Below are 28,000 nucleotides of genomic sequence, written 5' to 3'. Positions count from 1 at the left end.
GTTTTCCTCCCCCTTCAGCCCCCTCGGAATCCGGGGCGCTGATTGGCCGCAGCCTTCCCGCTCCCTCCCCCCGCTCCGAGAACCCGCCATTTTGAAAACACTGTCGATTGCGCGAGCGGTAGCTCGGCGCCCTACTAGTCACTTCCAGCCGCCTCAGACCCGCCGCTAGCGGCTGTTACCGCCGCCGGGCCGCGCCCAGCTGAGGTGCGTGTCGCGCCCGCCGCCGCCATCATGGGTCGGGAGCCTGCGGGGCCCGGCCCGGCCCGGCCCGGCCGGAGCAGGGGGCGGGAGACGCGCAGGCCTTACCGGCCTCCCGCGTGTGGGGCGGGTCCGGTGTGAGGGTAGAGGCCGCCCCGGCGCCGTTGCGTGCGGCTTGGGCGGGGCACCCGGGCCTGGCTCGGCGGGCAGTTAGCTCCGAGCACCCTCCGCCGGGAGTAGCCGGGTCTTCAGTGTGCAGTGATGGCACTGGGAGCTCCAAACGATCGTGTTTGCTGAAAAACAGTCGTACGCTGAAAAAAATAGGCGGATAACGTATGCAAAGACGTCGTCTCCTTATTTATTTTCTGGCGGTAAGGCGCCAGTGAGGAGTGAGAGCTGGGGGGGAGGGGTCAAAGTTGAAGCGTTTGTTTATTTTGAAGCAAGCAGTGGTAAGAAAGTGCTAACAGCAGACAGTTGGTTGAGACTTTGAAAGTGATTTGGGTTTTGCATGTCCTGCATCAATGAGCTGTGTCAAATTATCCTGGGGTTCAAACACTTTTACTGCTATTGATCGTGTATCATACGAGGGTTGAAATTATTGTACAAATACAATGATTATTGCTAGAGGTGCACTGCTACGTTTGTCTGGTATCAGACTGGCATCGATATAAATAAAACTGATTGAATTGGAAATCAGCCTAATTTCGCCAATAAATGGCTGTGCATACATGCAGCTGCAGCGCAGCACATAGGCAGCAAAGAGTGCAGCCCAGCCCCTTGGAGAGGAGCGCAGCCGAGCAGGGGCTGGGGCAAGTACTGCCCAGCCAGAGTGGGTGCAAGACAAAGTTGTGGCTTGTCTGGGGGGTGGGGCAGCTCCCATCACTGCATACTGCTGGTCCTGCGCTCATCCGGTGGCTCCTGCTACTCATCTGGGAGGGCATGGGAGAGGGGTGTGTGCCCTCAGATTGGGGCGGAACAGTCTGGGGTTGCACAGGGCTATTCCCACCCCACCTCACGCAGATCCAGGGGCACACCCCCGCCCTCCTGGACAAATGGTGGGAGCTTCCAGGCCAGTGGCTCCCGTGCATAGTGGTCCACGCCCCCTGGATGAGCCATGGCTCTGTCCCACCTCACCCTGGCTGGGCAGTGTTTGCCCCAGCCCCACTTCTTCACTGCAGGGGGCCTTGATCTGGTCCTTTTCCTCCCCCCCTCCCTTTCTACCCCACCACACTTACCAGGTGGATGCATAACACTCACTGATATTCTTTTTGGTATTGGGTGGTGGAACCGGAGCGTGCTCCATCCACTCCATGCATTGACCTGGTATTGCAGTGCTTCCAGGACCGGTGCAAAAAAAACAGAAAAAGAAAAAAAAAAAAAACACTTACCAGGTGGAAGCAGCTCTTGGAGCTGCCAGCCTGGTATCGGAAATCAGATTGGTATCAGCTGACATGCCTCCTTAAAAAATGTCTATCAGTATTGGACCCAAAAATTTCTATCAGTGCACCCCTAATTACTGCACACCTAAGAACACTGGAGCAGCAGAAGGGACCGGAGAGGAGCCGGGTGGATTTTGAAATAGCATCAGCTCACCTGAGTGAGGAAGTTGCAGTCCCTCTGGGGCAGGGATTCTCAGCCGGGGATGCCAGGAGAGCCTGCCCCTAGGTGCCTCAGGGCTGCAGGGCCATAGAGAGGTCAGGCAGGAAGGGGCCCCCAGAACTCCTCTCATCCAGCCTCTGCCTGAGGCAGATCCTCCTCAGCCAAAGCGTCCCATACGAACCACTGTGTAAACTCCACTGGAAGTGGACTGTCCACTGTGATGTAGTGTGGGCCTCACACCCCAACTTGCCTTGGGTAAAGCAGGGGAACCACAGCAGCCTGAGATGCAGTTATCCCCAGCCAGCCCATCCCTTGTACACCCATAGTTGGGCCTCAGTAAAACTGTTTGACATGACACCGGACATAATGCCTGAACCTGATTCAGGTAGAGAAGGGAGATGACAGGAGTTTGCACCACAGTAAGCCTTTTCGGACTTATAGCCCCCTTTGTAACTTTGAAGTGAACAGCATCTCTGTTTTGGAAACCAAGCTATGTGTTACAGGGCTTACCTGCATGCAGAGGTGTGGGGGTGGAATTGAATAGGCAGGGACCAGCCTGAGGTTGTGATGATCTGCTTATTTCCTCACTGCACCTTACTTTTCTCTTCATACTCCCCAGCACCCTTGGATGAATCTGGCACCCTCATGTGGCTTGGGACCCTGGTTGAGATTTGCTATGCTAGGATGTTTTTTAGCTGATTTACTGCCTTCTGCCAAACTCTCTTGTGCAAATATACCAGAGCCATTTAAAACTGACTGGCCTTTCTTTAGGAACAGAAAAGCAATTAGGCATGACTTGAGGACAGTGGTTCTCAACTTCTTTGGACTTGAGGCCCTCTCCATATCTGGTGAATTGAGTGGCATCCCACTTCCATAACTCTTATATATTACAGTGCTTAGCTTCTGGCAGAGGAACTGGGCAATGGGAGTAGGAGATTTTTCAGGCAAGGATAAGCCTGAGCTTGACTACTTTTCTGCTTAGGTTATCTGCTTATCTCCTCATACCTCAGGACAGCTTTCAAAGGCTCTGGTGGCACCCCAGGGTGCCCTGCTAGTCTGGCTGAAAGTCATTGCTTTAGGAATGCTGCAACTTTTGCTGTACATTGCATTAAACCTTAACAGCTTCAAGATACAACAACATGAGATTAATTGCAGTGTAGACTGATGAGATTTTCTTTAGAGTAGGGCTTGCATTATTCTGTCTTCAGGAAAATAGAGAAACTTCTCTTTCCCCATTTCATTCACCCAAAGAAATTTTGGGTGAGATTTGTTTTTACTTGAAAGCTAAATGAGGCCTTTTATCTATTGGGAGTGTAGTCCATTCATAGCATCTGACAAAGTAGGCAGTTGCCTACGAAGCTTACGCTTCTCTGAATGAGTTGGTTTCTAAGGCCCATCATGATCTTCTGCTTGACTTAGTTCAGAGCAGGGGATTTCAACCTTTTGTAGTGTAAGTACCCCTGGCGGCTGAATGCCGCGGGGTGGTTAGTGTACAGCTGAATGCTGGGGTTGTGGGGGGTGGTACGTAGCTAGACATGGAGCAGGGAGGCAGGGATGGAGCACTGCTACTTCCCAGGAGCAGGGCTGGGGTGGGGAAGCTCACTGGGCTAGGGTGAAGGCAGTGGTGCCCCTCTGCAGGGTGGGGAAGTTCACCGGGCTGGTGTGTGGCAGTTGCCGTATGTGAGCTTCCCCGCCCCACGGGGGTGCTGCCGCTGCCACCCCAGCCCTGCTCCTGGGAGGCAGCAGCACTCCATCCCTGCCCGCACATACCCCCTAGGACCGATCCAAGTACCCCCAGGAGTATGCATGCATACCTCCAATTGACAACCCCTGGTCTAGAGACTTCTTTTAAAAATAAACTGTTTCCAGTATGCTGATAAATATTTAGAGCCAAAATAATCACTTAGATCATTAGTCTTGCCTGTATAAAATAGGCCAGGGGATAGCCTACAAGTGATGCTGCTTTTGAAAAGAGCATTAATTTTTCCACAGTGCACACTTCATTTTCTCTGTAAATGTGCAGCTTGATGTATTTAGTACAGTGATTCTCAACCAGAGTGCTGTGGCACCCTGGGGTTCCCTGAAATGCTTTCCACGGTGTTGTGGCATGTCGTACAATATTAGTAGTGTTAGGTGTGCAAACACAATTCACAAGATAAATTGAGAGATTTTAAACAGGAATCCATTGTTTAAAAACTCCAACCTCTCGTGGCCTTGATAGAGAAGAGCTGCTCTACTATTTTTAGTCAAAAAATGAGTGAAAACTCATTTTTTGCAGGTTTCCTTAAGTTTAAAAAGGTTGAGAACCACTGATCTGGTGTTTCATGACATAGTATTTTGCTTGCTTGACCAAATCCAGAATTAATTTTTCTTCCAGCATCGTGAAAAGTGTAGTTTCTTAACACTTGTATTTTCTTAGTCTTAAAACTTACAAAGGAAAACCAACATACGTTAATGCAATGTGCTTGCTTTCAGTAGGTGTTACTCACAAAGCACACAGCAAGACTTTAGTGTTTAGAAGGATTTTTAACTGTGCTGTCTGTTCTAAGTAAAATTTAAAATTAACTGTGATTTGGTGGGGGATTTGTGTGACTACAGAATGGCTGGCCAAATTTGCATTGGGAGATGTGAAAAACGTGCATTTCTCCTGTGATTGTTGTTATTGTTATTAAGAACTTTATTCCATCCTATTCAGAGAGGCTTAGAGCAGCTCACAAGAACAAGCAACCCACAAGATAAGATGCAACAAACTAAAACCCCACTTAACACCCTATAACACTCTGACCCTTTTGGCAGTGCTTGAAAATGTGTTTTGTGTCATCAAATAGTCAGCAAGTTTCCTTGACTCTACCCTATAAAGCTATCTGATAGATTCATTTAAAGAAGTTCTTCCTGTGCTATAATAGGGTTGTCTGTGGTCCCCTTTTGTGTTCGGCAGAACAAACAGCCATGTCGTCTCCTGTTTCCTCTAAAGAAGATACAATGCCTACTGAACAAGCTGATGAGAGAGAGCCTGAAACTGAGAACAAAGCTGAGGAAAGTGAGGAAGAGGAGGAAGAGGAAGAAAAAGGTAAGTAGAAGTTCACAGGTTGGGTAAGGTTTTTAATTAGATGCATACAAATGTATGGTTATGAGACTATTTACCAATAATTAGTTTAGGTAATTTATTCTCGTGCACAAGTGAATATACTGGGAGAATTCTGAAAATGAGAGATGGTATGATATTTTCATATATCCCTGAATTTTGAAAATTGCTTTTCTTAACATTAAGTACTGAAGTCTAAGTGGGAGGAGAAGAGCTTTTGAATGTGTCTGACTGTATTTGTAATGAGCATGTTGCATTTCTACATGAGGTGATCTCAGTGGTGGATTCTGCATCACAGAGGAAACAAGCACCAGCTGAATTACTGTACTTCACCTAGAGATAAGATGTTCTTGGCTGGCTCCTTGTCTTCAATTTTGTGTTCTGCCTCTGAGTCAGTCCCACGTTGGAGTATCACTGCAGTTTTTTAACTTTGGGAATGGCAGATCAGAGGCAGCAAAAGCTACCAAAGGTGGATCTCTAGCTCATACCTGAACAAAAACGTTTCTTGTCTTTTGTCCTGTTTTGAGTAAAGGTTCAAACTAATAAAGAAGCTTTCTCTGTTGCTGGGGAAGGAGATTCCAGGGTGCCATTCCCTATACTTTTTCCTCCTCCAGCTAATCCTTATGGACATCAAGGTTTGATCCTAGTAGCTGCATACATGCCCAGACAAATACAGCTTAGTTATGTTGCAAATGGGAAATACTGATCCAGAATGGCCTCAGGTTCCGGCTGTTCAGATTCTTAGCAGCTGGGGGCTGTGCTAGCAGGGCCACAGATACCACCCCCCTTCCCTGACTGGGCTCCCCTAGTATTCTCAGGCTGTGCCATACTGCTGCCCCCTGGGGCATGGACAGGAAGTGAAACCAAAAAAGGGAGGCGCAGTCTAGAGCTCCCCACCATGAAGGCAGCAGCAGCTGGGGGGAGCCCAGGAGCCACAGATTAACCCCTTGCATGCCACCTGTTGGACAGGCCTGGCCTCAGATGATTGCTGAGAACCAAGATGCTTTGCTCAGTTCCAAGCAGGAGAGCCTTTTCTTTTGCTGCTTGTTTCTTGACAGGATAGAAATCTGTTGGCAAGAATTTTCTAAGAATGTTTAATAGCTCAAAATCACATGCAAGGACTAATCGTTGAAAATAGTAATGTTCTTTTATGTGTGGTAAAATCATAAATTTAGTGGGTGGATTTAGGAATAATAGAATGTATGTCTTATTGCTGGTCAAGAGTAATGTATGCTTGTTAAGCAAATATGTTTGCAAAGTGTATGCATTTGTGTTTGGCCATCACATGGTCCCCAAAGACTTTAAAACAGAACCACACTGGAGCAACAGAAACATTCAGTGTAAACGACACTACACGGTTGTGAATTGTGAAAAATGCTTCATAGCTGGTAGAGTCGGAAGGGACCTGAGCAGATCATCAAGTCTGACCCCCTGCCATGGCAGGAAAAAGTACTGGGGTCAAACGACCCCAACAAGGTATTCATCTAGCCTCCTCTTAAAGACCCCCAGGGTAGGAGCCAGCACCACTTCTCTTGGAAGTTGGTTCCAGATCCTAGACGCCCTGACAGCGAAGTAGTGGTGTCTAGTCTCCTGGTGTCTAGTCTGAATCTACCCTCTGCCAGCCTGTGACCATGATTTCTAGTCACTCCTGGCAGTGCTTGGGGGAACAGGGATTCCCCCAGTGCCTGCTGGTCCCCCCTGACTAGTTAGTAACAGGCCACTAGATCCCCCTTCAGCCTTCTCTTGTGGAGGCTGAACAGGTTCAGGTCCCGTAGCCTCTCCTCATAGGGCCTTCCCTGCTGCCCCCTGATCATGCGAGTGGCCCTCCTCTGGACCCTCTCCATGTTGTCCACATCCCTCTTGAAGTGCGGCGTCCAGAACTGGCCGCAGTACTCCAACTGTGGCCTGACCAGTACTGCGTAGAGGGGGAGGATCACCTCCTTGGACCTGCTTGAGGTGCATCTGTGGATGCATGACAGGGTATGGTTGGCCTTCCTGACTGCATCCCCACACTGTCGCCCCATGTTTATCTTGGCATCAATAATGACTCCAAGATCCTTTTCTGCCTCTGCACTGACAAGAAGGGAGTTCCCCAGCCTGTCGGTATGGTGCTGGTTCTTCTTCCCCAGGTGCATCACCTTTTACTTGACAGTGTTGAAACCCATCCTGTTCTCATCCGCCTACCCCTGTAACTTGCCTAGGTCCAATTGCAACCTTTTCCTCCCATCTACCATGCCCACGTCTTAGTATCATCAGCAAATTTGAACAGGGTGCTTTTTACCCCCTCCAAGTCCAAGTCACTGATGAAGATGTTGAACAGTGTGGGCCCGAGGACCGAGCCCTGCAGAATCCCACTGCCCACATCCCTCCAGGTCAAAAATGACCCATTCACCACCACTCTCTGGGTGCGGCCCTCCAGCCAGTTAGTGACCCAATTGACTGTGTAGGTGTTGACACCACAGTCCCCTAGTTTTTTAATGAGAATGGGGTGAGAGACCATGTTGAAGGCCTTCCTAAAGTTCAGAAAGATTACGTCCACTGCTACCCCTGCATCTAAGGATTTGGTTACCTGGCCATAGAAGGCCACCAGGTTGGTCTGACAGGACCTGCCTCTAATGAACCCGTGTTGGTTGCCCCTAAGCATAACCTCCCCCGCTGGAATTGAATGTGTTGCAGTTCAAAAGAAAATAAATACAGTACTTAGCATTTGCATATTCCAGCAGGGGAAAATAGTCTTAAAAGTGGTAAGCCTTCCTAGTAAGAGCATCTATTGCATTATTTGTGATTACATTAAAGGCACGTCTGATGCAAGCAGTATCTTAAAACCTTTATCTACAAAGCACCAGGGGGCATGTCCAGACATGCGTGGACATTTGGTTCCCCAGGGACAAATAGCAGTGGTGCACCTTGTGCTGCCACTACTTATCCCTGTGTGCTTTGGTGTGCAGCAAATTACCCTGGTGGGGTGATGGGGTAGGCTGGGGCCAGCACTGTGCTGGCCCCAGCAGCCTTACCTGGGGTCCTGCAGGCCTCCCAAGGCTACAGCTGTGATAAACTTGCTGGGCGGAGCCTGGGTAGCAGCCACAGCATGGCTCTGTGTGGCCTGGCTCTGCTTTTCAGCAGTGCATGCTGCTCTTTCCATGATTTGTTTTTTTTGACCCCTGGATATAGGGGTCAAAAAAAGACCATGGGGAGAAAAAAACAGCAGTGCATGCTTGGACAGCATGCCCTTGCAGTGCTGAGAATGCTGGACTGTGTGGTATGTGGTGATGCATACATGTTTGTGGTGCCACATGCTGCACAACCATGCTCGTCTGGACATGCCCCAGGTGATTAAACTGAAGAGCAACTTGTAGCTTGGGGGTCTGAGCATTACTGACTTAAAAGTGTACTGGAGTACTGAAACAGTGATAGGTGTTAATGGAGAGGGCATGGTTAAGACTGGAGCTAGGGCAGGAAAGGGAAGTTTATTACTGCTTTTACAGTATAAAATTCTTGTGGTTGCCCCATATCCCAAGAAGGGGTGCCAGGTAGTGAGGTCACAATTTAAAATTTAAATAAGATTATAATGATAAGAATCAAACCTACCTCTATTGCATCAATGTATTTTGTTTACTTCAATTTTCCGTAGGCATGGCTTCATATGTTAACTGTTGTTGTCCTTGCTTAAATAAATTGTGTGTATTTGTAATTCTTCTACTTAAATATTAAAATGTTAATATATTGTGAACTAAAGCTATCTGGGTGTTTTTAATGCATGTTAAAGTACCTACCTTGTGATGCCTTGAAATTCTCTCCATATGGTAACAAAGGAATGTGTTTTTATAGGGAAAATGTTATGCTTATGACACTGTATTTTGCAGAAAAAAGTCTCATTGTTGAGGGAAAAAGAGAGAAGAAGAAAGTGGACAGACTGACCATGCAGGTATCCTCGTTACAAAGGGAACCTTTTACAATTACACCAGGCAAGTTTGCCCACTCATTTTAAAACTAAGAACACTGTGACTAGTAATGACATCTCTTAAATTACATCTGATTGATAAAGTATTTATAATTGATGTCAGTTTCAAGATATTTAACAGGCAATGTAGGTCTTAAAGTAATTCTTGTTTAGATAGATTCTAGCTGTGACAATTATATAGGAATCTCTTGACTTTTGTAAGTCTGTTTAGAATGTTGAAATTCTCGAAAAAAGTTAGAGTAAGAATGTAACAATCCCCATTTAACAAAGTCAAAATGAATTGGAATAAAAGAAACAAGTTTGTAGCCCCCATCTGGACATAGTAAACACCCCAGTGAATTAAGCACAGAAAAAATCAAAATTATTAAAAAAAAAAGATTTTTTTTTTTACAAATTAAAAAATGTTCAAATAGTGTTATTTAGTTTAGAAATATATGTGGGTACTTTATATGGTTGGGGGTGGATGTAGGGTGGGGGTGAGGCTTGTGGGGGGCTTGTGAAGGGGGTGTGTGTGGAGAGAGGGGGGTTGTATGTGGATATGGCCCTTCCCCCCCCACTCCACCCCATGGTGCACAGCAGTAGGTCCTCCGGGCACTCACGGCCATAGCAGGCAGAGGTCCTGGGGCCTGCACATACTGGCACGGAGCTGGCCCACCCCACTGGCATGCACCTTCAAACTAGACCAGGCTGGCTCCATGCCAGCACATGGGGCTCACAGCGCTGCAGGTGGAAGCTGCATGCCATCAGGCCAGGTGAGCTCTGTGCCTCCATTGGCACCTTGCTGCTGGAGTGCTGAAAACTCCATGTGGAGGCATGGAACTGGCCAACCTGGCTTAATGACATATGGCCTGGGAGCCTCACACCATTGTGCCTGGCGGGCTCTGTGCCTCCACATGGACCTTCCAGCAGGAAGCTGCATATGGAAGTAAGCAGGGGCCCGATGGCATGTGGTTCCCGGTCCACATGCCATTGGGCTGAGCTGGGCTGGCCCTTGATGTGGGGTTTCCAGTACGCCAGCAGGAAGCCACACATGGAGGCATGGAGTAGTGTGCCATTGGGCCGGGCAGGCCCCATGTCTCTACATGTGGCTTCCCACTAGAGTCCCACATGGAGGCACTGAGCATATGGGGCCAGCCGGCGCAGCCCAATGGTGCGTGGCTCTCACCCAGCCGCAAACCCCATACACACACCTTTGCCCACCCCCTGCTCCTGCAGTTAGGAACTCCTTTCACCACTTATCCAGCTGTCCAGTTTTGTGGCTCTGTGCCTACACATCATGGAGGTGGAGGCACAGAGCCTGCTGCAGTTAAATTATGCAAAATTATGCAATCATGTGTGGTCATGCCTTTTATGCGTAAAATTGTGCAGGCGCATCATTGCATAATTCCCCAGGGTGTAATAGTTGCAGGTAACAAAAGAATAGTTAAACGTGGCTAGTAAATTTTAATGTAATTAGTAAATGACTGCCTGCTTACTGTATATTACATTATGCAGCATTTGTTTAGTAAAAGTTTTACCCATCTGCTTTAAAATAGTTTAATTATAAATACTCTTTGTATTTGTAAAATAATTAGATGCTTCAAGGAATAAAACAGGGTATTGCTTCCAAGAATTAATGAGATGCAGGAAATAACTTCTTTAAACTCTTTCAGGAAAGGGACAAAAACTTTGTGAAATTGAAAGGATACAGTTCTTTTTGAGTAAGAAGAAAACTGATGAACTCAGAAATCTACACAAACTCCTTTACAACAGGCCAGGCACAGTAAGAACACTCCTCAAAAATCAATCTTCTGTGTAATAATAGGGCTCATCTGGTATACTTACAAATGTATGCTTTTTTCCTAGTGAAAGCTTAGGTCTCTTTATAAAGAAGTGTACTGTAACTTTTATTTTTAAAAAGTCCATTTCTAGCACTAACAAATCAAGATCTTATTTTAAATTGTGTTTCAACTGACCTTTTTTCTTGGCAATTCTGACTTGCTAAGGCCACTACCTTGACATCTGAAATCTAGAATCGTAATTTTCCAACAGCATAGTGTTCTCAGTATTTCTACAGAAGGTTAAAGAAAATGTCAACCTAGAAATTTCCTATCTTTTAAAGCTTCCTTGAATTACCATTAGCTTTGGTTCAAGGCAGAATTACAAGTCCAAAATCACTTTTTTCTTATTTATGTGACTTGCATAATTGGACAATAAACTACACTAGAAAATTTCTGACCTTTGGGCACAAACAAAAGGCTCAGAGTACTAGGTTTGCAATCACTACATGGAATGCAATAAATTTCACGGATAAAAGGGACAGCTAAGTCAGCTACTCTGGCCACCTTTGTATCGTAGCCGTAGAATTGCACTTGTTTAATTCTGTGTTGAACCAAGCAATATGTTCAGGGGTGTTGAACTTGTCCCGTGCCTGGGCCAGATTTGGCATGGAATGACAGCTGTGGTGTGTCTAGATAGGGTGGTAATTGTGGCAGCGCTGGGCTAGTCCCATTCAGAGATTTGGAAGCAAATAAGGATAGTTTAAATTGAATTTGCTTGCTAAATAGCATTGCGAAGAGTAGAAAACAGATGATTTTATGTCATCACAGTAGCTCAAACCCATGAGTTGCATTCTGTTGTTTACAGTTCACTGGTAACCCAGTGGGGAAAAATTGTACAAGAGAGTGAGTTGCTGTAGCCTGCTGGTCGTAAGATAAACAAGGGTTTTATTGTCATTGTATAGCTGAAACTCATGTTTCCAAAATGCTTTAGTGTATGGTTTTCCACTGCTTAAGTGACCTGGAATATTAGAACTGTGTTTCTTAAATGAAAAGTTACTGAATAAGTGTAGCTGGATATAATCTACTGAACTGTTTGCAGTGAGAAGTAATCAATGTATTCTGTTCTAGGTTGCCTCACTAAAGAAGAATGTGGGTCAGTTCAGCGGTTTTCCATTTGAAAAAGGAAGTGACCAATATAAAAAGAAGGAAGAAATGCTAAAAAAGTAATAATTTCTATAACTACTTAATATAGCTTAAATCATGCTGTTTTGCACTTATTTTCTCTAAGGTTTACTTCAGATAATCTAAACTTTGGGCTGACTTTTCTAGAGTTCTGCTTTCTGTCCCATGTCTGTCAGAGCTCCATTTATCAAGTGGCTTAATTTAAGATGTTTAAATGCAACTTGAAACAATAATTAAAACATCTCTTAAAGAATTAGAGAATGTGTGCCTAATTAAACTAATTTCAGATTTGGGTCTTGTGGTGGCAAAGGACTACCCTGGGAAGAAGTTGCTGCTATGTAGTAAAGCTTCATTAGACATGTGTACTCACATTTTGGAAAAATTATACTGAAGAAACTTGAATTATATAGAGAAGATATGGACAGTTTCTCTTTTCTAGTATTTTGTCACCTCTGAGCATTAGTAATTTTCTATCAAGAAACATTTCCCCCTCCAGACCACCACCAATCATCCCCCCTAGATTTTAATGGCTCTCTTTTTTGCATTCTCCCATTCTTGCAGACTTATACATACTGGCATTGGAAAGTGCTGCTTCCATATTTTAGGTCTGTTTGACCCCAGTGCTCTCCACTCCTAATTATTTCATGAGGACTAGCATATTGTCTGCTCCGTGAGACATGGGTTTAGTTCCCCAGGTCACATAGAAATAAAATAGTTAACTTTTTAGCATTTAAATTTTTGGAATGAGAGGATGGTCCTACTTAGTGTTGTTTTTTCAGTCTGGCTCCAAGTTCAAGGCAGTTTGCTGGTTTAAATTTTGAAGGTAGATAAGGGGAAGGAACAGTTGGGATTATTGTAGTTTTTACTCTGTTTTGTTTTCTCTGATCAGCTGAAAGTCAGTGAGGAGACTCCTAGACCTTTGAATCTGCTGGGGAGGGGTGTTGTTCCATAACTGTTCCTAGTTCCTTGTGACTTGTTTTCTAACTCGTTAATTATTTATTTGATTATCATAAAATATTCCTTGACCTACATAACAAATCCTGGCATCCACTATATTTAGATGACAATCTGAACTTTTGGCAATTGGCTGCAGAATGTAAGTGCTACCCTGAGTCTGCAACATAGTATGAGTGAATATGCTGAAATTCTTTTGTTAGTTGCCAGGTGTGATCAGTTTGAAAAAAATGCTTGTGTTGTCCTGTGCTAATGCTCTTTAACAAAGTTCGAGGCACCTAGCATGCTCTTTTTTGAAAAGTAAAGGGAAACCAACGTAATCAACAATCGTATCTGCCTGCATTGTCAGCAAGTTTTGTTCTTATTTATCCCCAGCAAGCTGAACAGCTGTCTGGGAAAGTTTTACTTTATTGTTACAAGCAGCAGTATAACTGCCCTCTTCATATCTGTGCAAACTCGTTCTTTTCAGCAGGGTTGAATGGGTACACCTAAAAACAAGGTTTGGTCTAATGGTGTAAATCAGAAAAAATGAACTTGAGTTTCAGTCTAAAGTTGATTTTTTTGCAATCCTCATGTAATGTAATTCTTATAAACTGAGTACACTTGATCTGGAAGCTACTTATTTAAGCATGGAAACACTCAGTGGCTCTTTGTAGTGGAAATGCAATTTAATACTTAACTGTTGTATATCCCATCTTTCTTATCCACAAATGCCTCCTCCACACTTAACTTATTCAGTATATGTTTGTAGCACACCACAAGTTTTTCAAGAAAACAAAATCACTGTTTACATTTAGTTGGGACAACTTCATAGCTAGCCATCTAACCCCTGGCTAATTAAATGTACATCAACCTGCTGCTTAGTTTAGTAATTCTGATATATTAAAAGCTTTGGTCTGTTTGTCTGTCTGTCTGTCTGTCAGTAACATGCTGGGCCAATTGCACTTGTGCTGCTGAGAGGGTGTGTGCTGCTTGGCTGCGAGGTCCCAGAGCGTTATGGACAGAGGGAGCCACTGAGCCACTTCTCCCTCCCCTCCCCCACCCCAACAACAGCCAGCTGGGGGTGGGGGACAAGATGGGGAAGGGGAAGGGGGGCTTCCAGTGGCAGTGCCCCCTACTGCCATTGTGTCTCGCCCGACCCCCCCCCCCCCCCGGGCGCTGCTGCTGCCCAGCCCCAACAACAGCTGGCAGAGAGGGGGGAGGTGGTGTAGAAGGAGGCAGGGAGCAGGGTATGTTGCTTGCTTCTGGGTGGTGGCAGCTGCCGTGTGCAAACTCCCCTCCCACCCTGCTCCTGGGAGCTGGCGGCGGTGCAAGGCAGAGTGGCAGGTGGGGTGGGAGGGGACATGGGGCCAGATGCTTGGGGGGGGCGGCGGCGGCAGGCGTATGGGGCCAGATATTGGGGGAGTGGAGAGTGCATGGTGCTGGAGGTGGAGCAGTGGCACTGCGGGGCTTTGAGTCAGGTGCTCCCCCCCATTTCCTCCCCCAATTTGCTAGTCATATTATGAAAGGCTCTCCTGTTCAGTTTTATCAACAGATGTCTGGTTGCCATAAGACCCTTGATTTTTTATTATTTGTGAAGCTAGAACTTTAGTGTTAATGCAAGAAGCCTAATCTTTAAATATGTTTTTCTTATTAATGCATTATAATACTCTGATATACTGTATAGTTAAAAATTATATATAAAATTTAATGAAATCATATATTTTTATAAAAGGCTGACTTCTCTGCCCTTCTAGGAATACCTGGAAGCACTGATGGCACCCTCAGCAGCTAACCAGTGAGAGTGTTGTCAGTACTAGTAATTTTATTCATACATGTCCCCTTAACTTTCTTGTCTTGTGGGTGGAAAGTTTTTAGAATAGATAAGGTTAGGACAGCAACAGCCTCTCTCTTTTTTTCTTTCCCAGTATAATCCAGCCTGCTGTTGGCTTTCTCATTCAATACCCAATACATGAGAAACAAAATTGTCCTTCCTGTTACCTTAATGACTTTGGAAACTGAGTTAAAGGGATAGTATCAAGTTAAATCGTACATATTCAAGAAGTACTAGACCAGGGCTGACCAAGTGGTGGCCTTTAAGGAGTTAAATTGTGGTCCCTGAGGCTTTTTGGTACAGCTCTGGAACCCAGAGCATAAATGCTGTTTCCACTTGTCTCCCACCCTGCTCCTTGCCTGCCACAAAATTTGGGAACTTTGGTTGCCATTGACAGAAGGGGAAAGAGGGGTGGAGGGTAGAAAGTGGTGGCAATGTTTGCCCCTGGGTTCTGGAGTCTTGCCAGCAACAAGCTGCTGCCCAGTGCTAGAGGTTGGTTCTCTGGCCCATGAGAAGCTCTGTAGTTTGAGTCCAGCCTTGGGGCCATATAAGCTGAACAGCCCAGTTCTAGACTGAGTCTGCCTCTTCATCAGTTAGTGTTTGCTCTACACATATCTTTACAATGCGGCTGGAGCAATTGGTTTAACTTTTCTTTATAGTTAATAGGAGTGCATATATTTTATAGATTGAGTTTGGGATTGTGAATTTTTATTTTTATTGTCTCTTTATGCTTGTTATATGTAGCTGCTTTATGGGTATGTGCATTTGTTTGGTGGGATTTTTTGTTTGTATAGATCAGTGGTTCTCATACCTTTTGGATTCAAAGCCCTCCTCCATAACTTGTAAATTGAGCGGCACCCAGTTTCAAAAACTAATTTATATTTTACCTCCTTATACAATGCTTACCTCCAAACACAGAGTCTTGGCAGTAGGGGTGGGGGATCATCCAGGCAAGGACGAGCCTGAGGCTGGCTTTTCTGCTTGTCTCTTCCTACCTCACTTATTTCCTCACACCTCATAGCACCCTATGGAGGATCTGTCAGAACTCTGGTTGAGAATCACTGGTATAGATTCATTTGTAAGATCAAGACCTGGCATGTTTGTTTAAAATCTTCCAGCGATTGAATCTCCTTTTTCTTTTTTCAGGTTCAGGAATGCAATGTTGAAAAATATCTGTGAGGTTCTTGATTTGGAGAGGTCAGGAGTTAATAGTGAACTGGTAACCAGAATCTTAAACTTTTTAATGCATCCAAAGCCTTCAGGCAAGGTGAGATGATTTTGTTATGCTTACTCTTATGATTCAAACGTGGGGTGAGACGTGGACAGAAGAAGAATGGGAAATGTTGATTTCAGTGGGTGTCCCCTTCGCAGATAACAGTTTCTTGTGTTAGTCTAGCTAAAGAAATGGATGGTGAGTGGTTTTATATACCTGGTTCTGTAGTGTCCCTTAATCTAGCAGGCCACAGCAGATCACTTGCAGGCTTTAGTAAAAGACACAGGCTTGTATCTTTCTTCACCCTTGATGTTCATCTAGGTTGCAAGAGTGTATATGGTCAGCTTCCTGGTGTTGTTACCAGTGGATATCCATGCTCAAGCAAGATGCAGCCTTTTTGCTGCCTTGAACAGAGAAGAGCCATGAGGCATGATTAAAAAAATTGAAAGGGGTTGGGGAGAAAGGGAAAGAAAATCAGGAAGAAGAGAAGTGCATTAAGGGTGCCCAGGGTATGCTATGAGTGGGCAAAGGAGGGTACATGTCCTTCAACTCAAGTACTGGAATCTTTTGGAAACAATGCGTTTCCCATCTGAATCTGTTGGAAACACAATGTAACAAATCAAGAGCAGATGCATTTTTGCCAGCTGTCTTTTAAGCAAATAGGTTTCTGCAATCTATGTTACTTTTCAGGAGCAGCCCTAAAATAGGATTTATTGGAGCACATACCTTTCTTAGCTCCAGAAAGATTTGTGTTTCATACAAGTCTAGCATCAGTAAGAGAAAGCTGCAGAAATGTGTATAAAGTAATCACTTGTTTTAAACCTTCTATTTAAAAATTTTCAGGAAGAGGGCTCTGAAACTACCCACATATTCCCCTCACCAAAATTATGATTTTTTTTTTTTAATGATGGGACAGTAGCTAATCTTAAAATATTTGGATCTTCATTATCTGAGGAAATAAATCTCTAACTTCACTCAGTTATTGAGATAAAGGATTAAAATATTTGCATGGCAAAATGTTAATCCAGAATTATCATTCTTTGTCACTTTAGAGTAGTGGTTCTCAACCTTTTTAGATTCAAGGCACCCCTGATTAAATGAGAGACAGCCTTTGGAAAATGCCAGCTCCCTAGTTTTCATTCTTTTTTGACTACAGAAAAATAATAGAGCAGTTTTTCTGTTGCAAAGAACTCAACACAACTATGGATTTGTTTGAAATTTCTGGGTTTATCTTGAGAATCAAGTTTGCAAACCTAACGATGCTAACATTGTATGGCACCCCAGGGCACCTCTGAATGGATCTTAAGGTACTCCAGGCTGCCACAGTGCCATGGTTAAGAATCACTGCTTTAGACCATAAGCTGCTTCTGTAAATTCAGCTTCTCTCATAACAGTATGCAAATAAATTTAATTTTACGTAAAAACTTGTAGCAGCTAAAGTTATGGCGGACTTAAATATTTTTTAATTCTTTTTTTAAATAGATTTTTAAACTTTTGGTTCAATTTAAAATGTTAATCCACTGTCATAGCATCTGGCTTGCCAAAACAACCCAGCTTTATGCTGTGAATCAGTGCTACTTGGAGCTTTGCTTATTCTTGTTTCATGTGATTCAACTGGAATTAGAATTTTTTAAATTTGCAACTTTTTTTTTTCTGGTCTAATATAATACATCTGTCTTGAACAGCCATTGCCAAAGTCCAAGAAAACACCCAGCAAAGGTAGCAAAAAAGAACGCAGTAGTTCTGGAACAGCACGAAAAGCCAAAAACACCAAAGGTCCTGAAATCTTGTCAGATGAGTCTAGTAGTGAGGAGGATGAAAAGAAAGAAAAGGATGAATCATCTGAAGAAAAAGAGAGTGAAGAGGAGGTAAATACGGTAAAAACAAAGTTTCATGTATATATAAGGCTGAATGAGTGCATCTTTACTTCCTAACTACTACAAATTGGTAGTGCTTGGTATATACAAAGATGGAGGAAGTAAAGTACCTGGAGGGATAATTGTATATGTAGACAACTGCAGAGAAGTTAGTATGGTAGGCAGACCAGACTTATACAGGAATGTAAGATTTTTAGTGTTGAAGCAGAAAAACTAGAAGGATCTATTTCTGATATCCATACATATTTCTTGTAAATCAGTTGGTGCACAGGGTAATGAGGCAGCTTAGCAAAATGCATAAAGATAATGCCTGGCTTATATTTCATGTTGACTTTGGGATTTTACAGGCAAACATTGCTGCTTGCCTGGGGAGTCTTTGAGTACAGTTGAATATATACTGTAAAGACAACTCCCATTTATCCAGCTGCGTTTCATTGAAATAAGTTTCCAGGTTCTTGTGTAGTTCTAAGATGATGTACCACCACACTGTGCACTATGTTTATGGGTTCTCTTCAGAACCTTTTTGTCAGCTGAAAATAATAGCCAAGAAATACAGCTACTCCTTGTTTAACATTGTAGTTATGTTTTTGAAAAATGTGACTTTAAGTGACACGATGTTAAGCAAATCTAATTTCCCCATAAGAATTAATGTAATGGCGGGGGTTAGATTCCAGGGAAGTTTTTTTTGCCAGACAAAAGACATTCTATACATATACAGTATAAGTTTTAAATAATTTTAAGCAAATGATTTAATACAGGTGTAGGTTTTAAATCACTTATACCATCACAATAAGTTAGAAATGTTCCAGGAATACTTGTACCGACACAACATAAACAACAATGGCTGCTACACTGAAGCAGGGGCTTCGCTTGGCTTATGTCAAAAGTAGGCAGCAGCCAAACAATGTTATAACCAACTTTGCTTGACTTTAAATGAGTGTGTTTGTCCTCTAATAGATCAGCATCGTAATAACGAAACAACGTTAACTGGGATGACGTTAAGTGAGGAGTTATTGCACAGTTTCTCTCTTAAAACACTTTGTATTTTTACCTAGTCACTTCCTCTTCAAAGCTGTCCCCTTATTTCTACATCTTTTTGCAGAAAAGGGGCAATATGTGGAGTGGCAATACAAGTGTCTGCACAGTGAACTATCATTGTTACAACCTGAAAACCACTTACTACGTAGAAGTAAAACGAGGCTCAGGATTCATTTGATATTTATACTAGGTGGAATTGTCTCTTACCAACAATTAATATTGTGGGTTTTGTTATGGACATCAATACACTAATCACTGGACTAAGCTAAACTTTTTAAATATATAATCTTTAGTATTTAAACGCATGCACGCATATGCTACTGAACCATAGGTACCAGAAACTTTGGCTGGAGTACTAAAAGCTAATTTTATACTTTTTTTTATCTCTTTGTTAGTACAATCTTTCTGCTGTTAGGAGAGGGATCAGATAACTCCTCCAAAAAAATTCACTTCTCAATAGCTTGACACACGTATGAAGAAGCTTAGTGTATACAAATAGTCAACATACTAGACCACTCTAGCTGTTAAAACTGTCAAATTCTTGACAGTTTTGGTTTGAGCCTCAGAGTTAAAGCCAATTTGATCTTCTAAAGTAATCTAATTTTGAAGATGCCAACTGTTATAAATCCAGGAATACTAGTACCGACACAACATAAACAACAATGGCTGCTACACTGAAGCAGGGGCGTCGCTTGGCTTATGTCAGAAGTAGGCAGCAGCCAAACAGTGTTATAACCAACTTTGCTCAACTTTAAATGAGTGTGTTCTCTAATAGATCAGCAACTTAATAATGAAACAACATTCTCTGGTGCAGAGTAAGAAATTACCAACAGACTGTCACATCTGAATTTACTTCAGTTTGTGTTCAGGGGTGTTTCTCAGACCTATGTATTACTGTCGGAGGGTTGTAGAGACTGTTCTGGTGGAACTCAGGATTTAGTATGTTCCCTGTCCCTCTTTGTTGTAGCCACCTAAGAAGGCATCTAAAAAGGAAAAATCTAAACAGAAAACACCTAAAACAAAGAAAGCAGTGAAGAGTGCTAACGTCAAGAAGGCAGATAGCAGCACTACTAAAAAGAATCAGAACAGTTCCAGAAAAGGTAAATGTTTAATTTTTTACATAAGCAGGGGCCAGCCTTTCTGGCAGTTGTGCCATACCCTCCCCAAGTGTTGCTTTCCATCCCTTTCTTTTACCTGATCTGCTGCTCTTGATTTCTGTTCCCTGCCTGTTCTCCCTGACCAAGCTGCTGCTCTCCTTTCTGCCTGGTGGTCTCTGCCTGCTTTCTGCTCTGCTTTCTGCCCTGTCTACCACTGTGTTGCCTGTCCCCTTTCCAATCTGCCACAGGCCACATACAGAGTGCTTGTGCCACTTCTGGCATCCATGCCGCAGGTGGGCCACCCCTGCTTTAACGCTATGAATCATATTGTAGCTTAACTTGAATGCTTATTTAATGAGTTTCAACATAAACTGCAAAGTGAAACAGCTTGCTAATTGCTGCTCTTTGATGTAGACCTTACAAGTTTGTCTGTTTTGCTAATAAGGTTTTTACATTTGAAATATAAACAGTCTGCTGAATGTCTGACAAAATCTGTAAAGGAACCTGTCTTGATCACATCTGGTATCCTGTGTGGTGCACACATATCAGGGTTCAGAATGTTTTTGCTAGACCAGGGGTTGTCAGCTGGGGATACATGTACCCTTGGGGGGCCCTAGTGGGTACGTGCGGGTGGGTGGGGATGGAGCACTGCCACCCGCTACCCTGCACTGCCGCTTTCCAGGAGCAGGGCCGGGGTTTGGGGGAAGCTTGCACATGGCCACCGGCATCACCACCCTGCTGCTTCCACTCCACTGCTTCCGCTCCGGCATCATCACCCACCACTGCTTCCACTCCCAGCAACATGCCACCTCTCCCCCATGCTCGGCATCCGGCCACTGGGGGTACACTTATTAAAGGTTGAAAACCCCTGTGCTAGACTCTATTTTTTGGCTGTGTGTGTGTGCTCAGTTTGTCATTATGCTCTCCCATCCAGAGATTTAAAGGACAGAGCCAGTGAACTTGGTCTGGATTTATCAGCCTGACAGCAGCATTTAATCTATTGGCTAAAGTTTTTTATAAGATTTTGAAGTTTACACTTAACAGAGATATTGACCTGTAATTTTACATACTGTTCTCTGCCTTCTTGATGACAAAGAAGGCACAGAAGGTTTTGGGCAGTTCTTTGGAATCCAATACATGATTATATAGACCTTGCACAAAATTGTAGCAGTTTCTTTAGAATTTATCATTACTCAAACACAGACGAGGTGCACCTGTCCCATGTCCCCTCCCCACCAATCAGTATGGGAGGGAAAAACTCCTCGTCTTAAATTCACATACAAAGTAGAGTGGGAAGCAGGTGGCTGCTCTGGGTCTGACTGGCCTTGAGCCCAGGTTGGGGCCAGAATCAGACCCACAGCAGCCTCCTGCGCTCCCCTCCCTCAATAAAAATTGAGTAATATTTTTTTATTTAATGCAGACTTTTTTTGCTCATTATTTAAAGAGAATAAGTTAGTTTTCTTGAGCAACTAGATGTTAAGGTTACTTCCTGATGTTAGGGTTTGGGCAAGACCTGGAATTCTGCTTTTATTTCTTTGTCCCTTGTTAGGAAAACACTCTGTTTGCTCCTATTATTTTGTCTTATCTTTTTCTAAAGAACCCCATCCAATACTTCATCTCTCAGAGGCCCTGTTTTTCAGTCTTTTTTTATTATAATTTCAGCCATCTGCCCCCTAATTTTGGTTATTTCTAGTAGAATCCACCTTTTCTGGGGCTCTGTATGGAGTTCCTCTGCATGTTTTAACTCTAAATATAAATCTTTCAGTTGTTTTAATGTTTTCTTAATATAATTTAGTCATGTTAGTGTTTGTTTATAATGGGTCAGAAATCAGCAACCGATGGTCCATGGGCTGGATCCAGCCTATGAAAAGATAGGGTCTGACCAGTGACAGCTCAGGGAAGAACTGGAAGCAGGCCCTAAGCCTGGGCAGCGGAGACACTGTTCCCAGGGTCCTAATGCCTGCTTTTTTTCCTCTCTCTAGTTCCTCCACACCTTCTATTGATTACAGAGATTGACAGCCCACACCCAAGAGATTGGATTATAAACAATTGCCAGCAGTGGCAAAAGGTTGCCAACCCTTGCAGAGTACCAAGGAGAAGCTTAGGTTATCTGGGAAATTTCTCTTTTTAAGTATTTTGTGCACTTAAGCCTAGAAAAACCATAATTCTTCCCCCATCCCCCCTGGGTCCTCTCTTACAAGTTCTTCTTTTCATTGGTATTTGAGGAATTTTACTGTGATTGCTCTGGGAGAGTCATATTCTGCAGATTGTGGGCTCAGAGCTCTGTACATACTTTATTTCTGTAGGGTTGGATGAGGAGAACAATTTTAGTTTATCCTTGTGAATTTCCATATAGATCTTACATAGCTGTCATCTTCAGTAACTTCTCTGAACCTCAATATTAGATTAAGCTTCAGTTTTCCAGATTTTCAGCCCTATCAGGGAATTCTACTTTTTTTCAACCCATTGGGGTGAGCAGTCTCATCTATAGTGTGGTGACCTGAAATTCTGCTTTCTCTCTTTTGTATTCTAGACTGCAGGATATCAGTCCTGTCCTTGATCTCATTCACAATAGGTAGAGTCTTATGTTGTATAGCCTGAACTCTTACAATTCCTTTTTCATTTCTAACAGCACAGTCTCCCAGGTAACCCATCCCTCTTCTAGGATTACCTCCAGTTTGTTTGCAGTAGCAGAAGGGCTCTGTTCTTCAGCAGGCTTTGTGGATTTCGAACAATGACAGAAATTCTTTAAAGTGGTTGTAGGTTTTTTTTTCTGGCTGCTCTTTTTCTCATTGATACAGACCGGTAGCGTAAGTGAAAATGCAGTTTCATCTCCTTCAAAACTTCATTTTTCCAGCGCCTGATAAGAGATATCATTCCAGGCTCTCGATTACTGAAGGGAGTTCAGCAATAAAAAAGCCAATTGTGGGTGCTTTTGGCACGTTTATTAACCTTGTTCAGTGAAACAAAGATCATGATGCCAAGTTCACTTCTTGGCAGCATTGTCTATTACCAGTACAGAGCCAGGCACATTACTCTATACGTGCAAGAACAAGTCACTTTCATTGACGTTGGTACTGGTACTGCACAATTTGACTGTCATCTTTGTCACAGTTGTCTGTACCATTGCCATTGATAACCCTGGAAAATGATCAGTCAAACTTCTGACACTGTCCTTTCTCACCCAGTCTTTCTCTATATTGTTCCTTGCAATACTGCTGCTGTTCTAAGAAAATGGAACATGTTTAATACAACAGCTCTGCAGTCTTCTTTCTGATTAAACTGTTGTTCCTCTCTGGAAGAGTTCATTGCTACACATGTACAAATAGACAGTTTATTCCTGAAGAGTAAATGCAGATGTATCCCGTGACCACTCTCCTAACAGCTCTCAATTCAGTCTGAATTCTGGGTGGCAAGGGAACTGAGCAGATCTTAGTCATTTAACCTTTTATGCTGTCAGGACAGGGAGCACAAGAGAATATATCCACAGCCTTTAATGGACACTGATACTAAAAATATTCTGAACTCCTGCATACTGGAGTCTATCCCAAGAGTGAGATCCATATGTACAGACCATTCCTAATTATACTTGCTGTATAAGGCAAGTGATCTGTTGTTCAGCTTAATAAAAAGGAGGCTGAATCCAAGTTCTGGAGAAGTATGGAAACCATGGTATTTTCTTGGATATCACGTGCCTCTAAGACGCATACCTTTTGTTTTGGGAGGGCAGAATGAAATAATAAGGATTTTTTCCAGAATCTTTCCTACTGCAGCACAAGCTTACCATGGATCAGCTGAAAGCTGTTATTAACTTGGCAGTGGTTGTGATAGGGTTAAAACTTGACCTTTATTGCTGGAAGGAAAGGGTGAGTGTCAGAGAACTGGACTCTGTTCCTCTTGCCTGTGCCTGGGTAGATAGCGCTGCTTTGGGCAGGCATAACAGCATCCCTATGCTTCTATTCCTTTGCAGAAATCAGCTTCCCTGCTTAAAAATACATAGCCCAGTTCAGAAGGCTAATTTTGCGGGGAAAGATGCAGGTGGCATATGAGTAAATACGGTGACACTGAATTTTGTTATAAACAAATAAAAAGATGATCTATAAAGGAATATGATGTGGAAGAAGAGCTGCTGCATAGTGTGTTCTGTGACTAATGAAAGTTCTAGTTTGGTGGAAGAAAAGCAGGGGATTATTTATTTAATGTTTGATAAAGTTAATTTTTCCATATTTAGAAAGCGAGTCTGATGATAGTTCAGATGATGAACCTTTAATTAAAAAGCTGAAGAAACCACCTACAGATGATGAGCTTAAGGAAACTGTCAAGAAATTGTTGGCGAATGCAAATTTAGAGGAAGTTACAATGAAACAGATTTGCAAGGAGGTAAGTGTATAGATGGTTTCATACAAAATTAGATCAATTTTCCTATTTTGTTTAGTAATCTCCAATTTGAATATTTAGGGAACTATACCAATTGACTTTTTTTTCTTCATGCTGCATCGTCAGCCATACTGCCTAAAGCTTGGATCACAAATCTCCACAGAAGACCTCAGGATGTTAAAGGAAAAAGATTTGGTTATTTCATTTATTAGCAGTTGTTTTCTTGTTTTTTCCAAAAAATAACACCATAGGTTTAGACATTGCTAACACTTGCAAGTTGAGATAAACTGAGACCCTGAGCACATGGTAGCAGTAAACCTTCCATTAATCCCATTATCTGACTGCGCAATGTCAAGAGTTTTTGGCTTGTTTTGCTTTTGCAGCACTATACGTTCAGTTTCTGCCCACTCCAGTGAAAAGGAAACGAATGAATGTATCACAAATTAAATGTTAAGATTCGTTCAGTCTTTCCTCTCTCTCCCTCCCAGGACAGAAGGGTGCATGGACAATACGACTGTTTGGAAATTCCTTTACAACAGGGGAGTCAAACTCATCCAGCCCCACAGTCCAGATGAGTGGTGTGGGGCTGGACTGAACCCACAGAGTGGCCCCATTTGCCAGATACAGCATGCAAGGGTTGTCTCATGTGTGCGTCTAATGCAACATGCCCTGTGGACCTGCTGCATGTGCTGCTTGCAGCATGCCCGGGCTCCAGTCTTGAAAATGCCTAGGGCCTACAGTATATGTGGTGCCCATGCTGGACTGGCCTTGTTTGGCCCAGGTGCCATGTGCAGCACCACACACCACATATAGAACACATCAGTCCCAGGCCTGCATGGCCCATGGTGCACGGGGCCAGTTGGGGGCATATTTTACTAACTACGTTTCTTCTTTGCAGGAAATAAAATCCTGAACTGCAACACTTGTAATAAATGCATTTAACTTTTAGTATAGGGTTTAAGAAGGAAGAATCTTCCTGCCATGTCTGCTGTGCTGTCAGAGTAACTTTTAAGAAATGTAGCCAGTGGGTGACAAGTTTCAGTTCTTACCGCTTAATGTTAAACCATTTTACCACAAAGGCTATTAGGAAATACACTATTTCACTTAAGGGTGTGGGGGGAGGGGAAGTGGGGCTCTTGTTCTTACATAGGTGGTCTGATTTTAGGGTAATATTTTGTTAACTAAACTTTTTTATGAATCTGTCAAAAAATTATCTTGGGAAAACCTTCATCCCGAAAGATATGTTAAGGGAAAAATGAGGCCAAAATCAGTACAACCTTCGGTAATTACAGATAACTTATGGTCATTCTGCAAACCAGATCTGGGATTCCTGGGACAGGCCTAAGTTGACATGACAGTTCCTGGTGTCTGTTTTCTCCCAAAAGATTTTCTAATTATAAAAGAGTACCAGATATACTGAGTTCTGTGCCTCTGACTTGAAGCACCTAATATTTGACTTTCTTCTTTTCCTTAGCAACAGTTCATTTATTTTTTTTAAACTAAAGTGGAAAGAATATAGCTGATTTGCAGATCCCTGCTCTAAACAGTGTTTTCTGGCAAGGGGGGGGCAGAATGACCTAGCTCAAGCTGGAGGTGGGCAGGCATTGGGGTTCAGCTGCTGCCACAGCAAAAACTCACCCATTGCTTCAGGTAGAACCCCCACTCCCATTGTGACATGGTGCTGAAGCCATTGCTTGGTGGGCTGGGTTCAAACTTTCTATGGGTCATAGGTTGCTGACCTCTGGCTTAAAGGATACAGTGCAACTATTTGAACTCTTGTCTGACAGTACCTCTTTTTTTTATATCATTATTAAAAATTTCTACTCAAACATTTCAAATATGGATGTTTAGTCAAAACAAGGGAGGGAAATAACTTGGCACTCAGAATGACTTGTTCAAGTCCAAACAATTCTACCTGTTTATTTATTTATTTATATTTTTGGGCTCTCAATTCATTACCTTTACTTTCAGAATAAGTTGAAAGATTTGTTCATTCTGGATATCCTATTGCTTGCTTTAGGTATATGAAAGCTATCCCAGCTATGATTTATCTGACCGGAAAGAGTTCATCAAAAAAACAGTCAAAGAGGTAAATTATTTATTATCTAGGAAAAGTTGTTTTTATTTTGTTTTTTTCTTTTTCATACATTTTTGAAGGTTGGGCATGCTTACTCTTCTGTCTGTAGCTTTATTGCTATTGTTGTTTTGCTCACTTCCCATACCACAACGAAGCACGAACAACTTGTTTTTGGGCCCTGCACTCCTTCTTCCCCTCCCCCACCCCCCAATTTGGCTCAGAAATTAAGTCAAACCACACCAACTTGTTTGCAGACAATACTACTTTACCTTTAGGAAATTATTTTTCAGAAAACAGAATTTGAAACCCTAAAACTACCATAGTTCCAATTAATTCAATGTTCTTAATTATTAATTAATGCATAGCTCACAGGCTACCAGTCTGGGCAGTATAACACCAAGTTGCTCTCTTCTTATATTTGCATGGTAGCACTGCAAGGAAGATTGTTAGTGGGCCTCTTCCATCCTTAACTTTGCACATGCATATACCCCATCCATATGTTAGACTTCCTTGGCAAAAATATACTGCACAAAGTGTAGACTGGTGCAGCAGGAGGGAGATTTGGAAATCGCATAGTAACAGTTTCTTTTCTAGGTACTCAAGTAATATGCCACCTTTAATGCAGGTTTCATAGAAAAGTCAATATACAACCCAAATCTAGTAATTTCCAAGTAACTTGTTTTCCCTAAAATTAAAGAGAGAGAGTTAAAAGTTAAGTTAATAAGAGAATACAGAAATTCTTAGGAAAAGAAGCTTTATGCACTCCCTCTATTTCAAGCTCTTTTCTCATGCACAAGCTTGGACTTTAGTTAGAGGTAATATGTAGTCTCAGTACCATGTACACCACTAAAGACAGTCCAACAGCAGACAGTAACATAATTTGTGGTAATACTTTTATAAGTAAACTGATGAAGAAGAGCATAAATCAATGCTTCACAGGCAGGGTTGTTCCTGATAATTTAGCTTTGAAAGGCAATATTGGTGCAGGATTGACAGAAGGAGAAAACTTAATAAATCTCTCATTTCAGCTGATATCATGATCTAGACTGACTGGGAAATGAAGACTGCTGATTTCTGTCCCATGGATTTGAAGATCTGATAGGCACCAGCAAAAAGAATGTTTCTTGCCCTTTGTGGTATTGTTTATTCAGAGCTGATTCTGCTGACCTATTATCCAGAGTGTTACTGTAAATTGCTTTGTGTACCTTTTTAAAAAATTGCATTTGATGCAGTTTTAGTTAACCATACTTAAGTTTTTTGCATGGCAATAAATTTTCCCTTTTATAGTTTTGTACATTTCAAATTGCTTTGTATAAGTAGATTGACTAGGACCATCATAGCTTTTAGTGTGCTTTAATCGCTTACTTGCAGGATACTTTTTTAATCAAGTAGGTTGAAAGCTGTTCAAGAGTCTGCACCTGTACATGCAGAGATTGTCTGAAATAATGCAGTATTACTTTCACAACACTTCTGAATACGTATCCATTTAAAAAATATCAGGAATAAAAGTCACAGGCTGGTGTGTCTTTTATATTCTGTTTTGCGTATTTATAAATTTGGAATTACTTTGAATCTAGATTCTTGTCTTGCATGTGTATGCACTGTGAGAACTGTCAAAGCATGGTAACTAATTGGCACATAGATGTTATTTTTGTACTTTTAAAAGGATTTCTGTTATGTATATAAAGTTATTACAGATTTCTTTTGTTCAAATCATTTTTAATCTAGTTATTTCTTGGAGGATTCATGACATGAAATGTCAGTGTTCA

General features: G+C 42.7%; 1 protein-coding gene and 1 non-coding gene across 4 annotated transcripts; both read left to right on the top strand.

Moving 5' to 3' along the window:
- The first annotated feature begins 56 nt into the window (after positions 1–56).
- On the top strand, positions 57–27,932 carry DEK (DEK proto-oncogene). Of its 3 annotated transcripts, none has more exons than XM_090039277.1 (11): positions 57–204; positions 4,736–4,867; positions 8,746–8,847; positions 10,496–10,605; positions 11,732–11,826; positions 15,699–15,819; positions 17,451–17,642; positions 19,648–19,780; positions 24,009–24,157; positions 26,175–26,243; positions 27,260–27,932. In XM_090039277.1, the coding sequence occupies exons 2-11, from the start codon at positions 4,747–4,749 to the stop codon at positions 27,269–27,271; spliced, it is 1,104 nt and encodes a 367-aa protein (XP_089895403.1). In that variant the 5' UTR covers positions 57–204; positions 4,736–4,746; the 3' UTR covers positions 27,272–27,932. The 3 variants fall into 3 exon arrangements, with proteins under 3 accessions (XP_089895403.1, XP_089895405.1, XP_089895404.1); XM_090039279.1 differs by having other exon boundaries at positions 58–204; positions 17,451–17,633; XM_090039278.1 differs by lacking the exon at positions 57–204 and adding an exon at positions 414–569.
- Positions 1,362–1,555, top strand: LOC149868857 (U2 spliceosomal RNA). Its single transcript, XR_016441551.1, has one exon. It is a non-coding gene; the product is annotated as a U2 spliceosomal RNA (small nuclear RNA).
- Positions 27,933–28,000: the final 68 nt, after the last annotated feature.

The sequence above is a fragment of the Crocodylus siamensis genome, chromosome 3 (assembly GCF_052110815.1).
Source record: "Crocodylus siamensis isolate JL-2025a chromosome 3, ASM5211081v1, whole genome shotgun sequence".
NCBI lineage: Eukaryota > Metazoa > Chordata > Crocodylia > Crocodylidae > Crocodylus > Crocodylus siamensis.
Note: the sequence above shows the minus strand (reverse complement) of the source record. Positions and strands in the feature narration are given on the sequence as shown.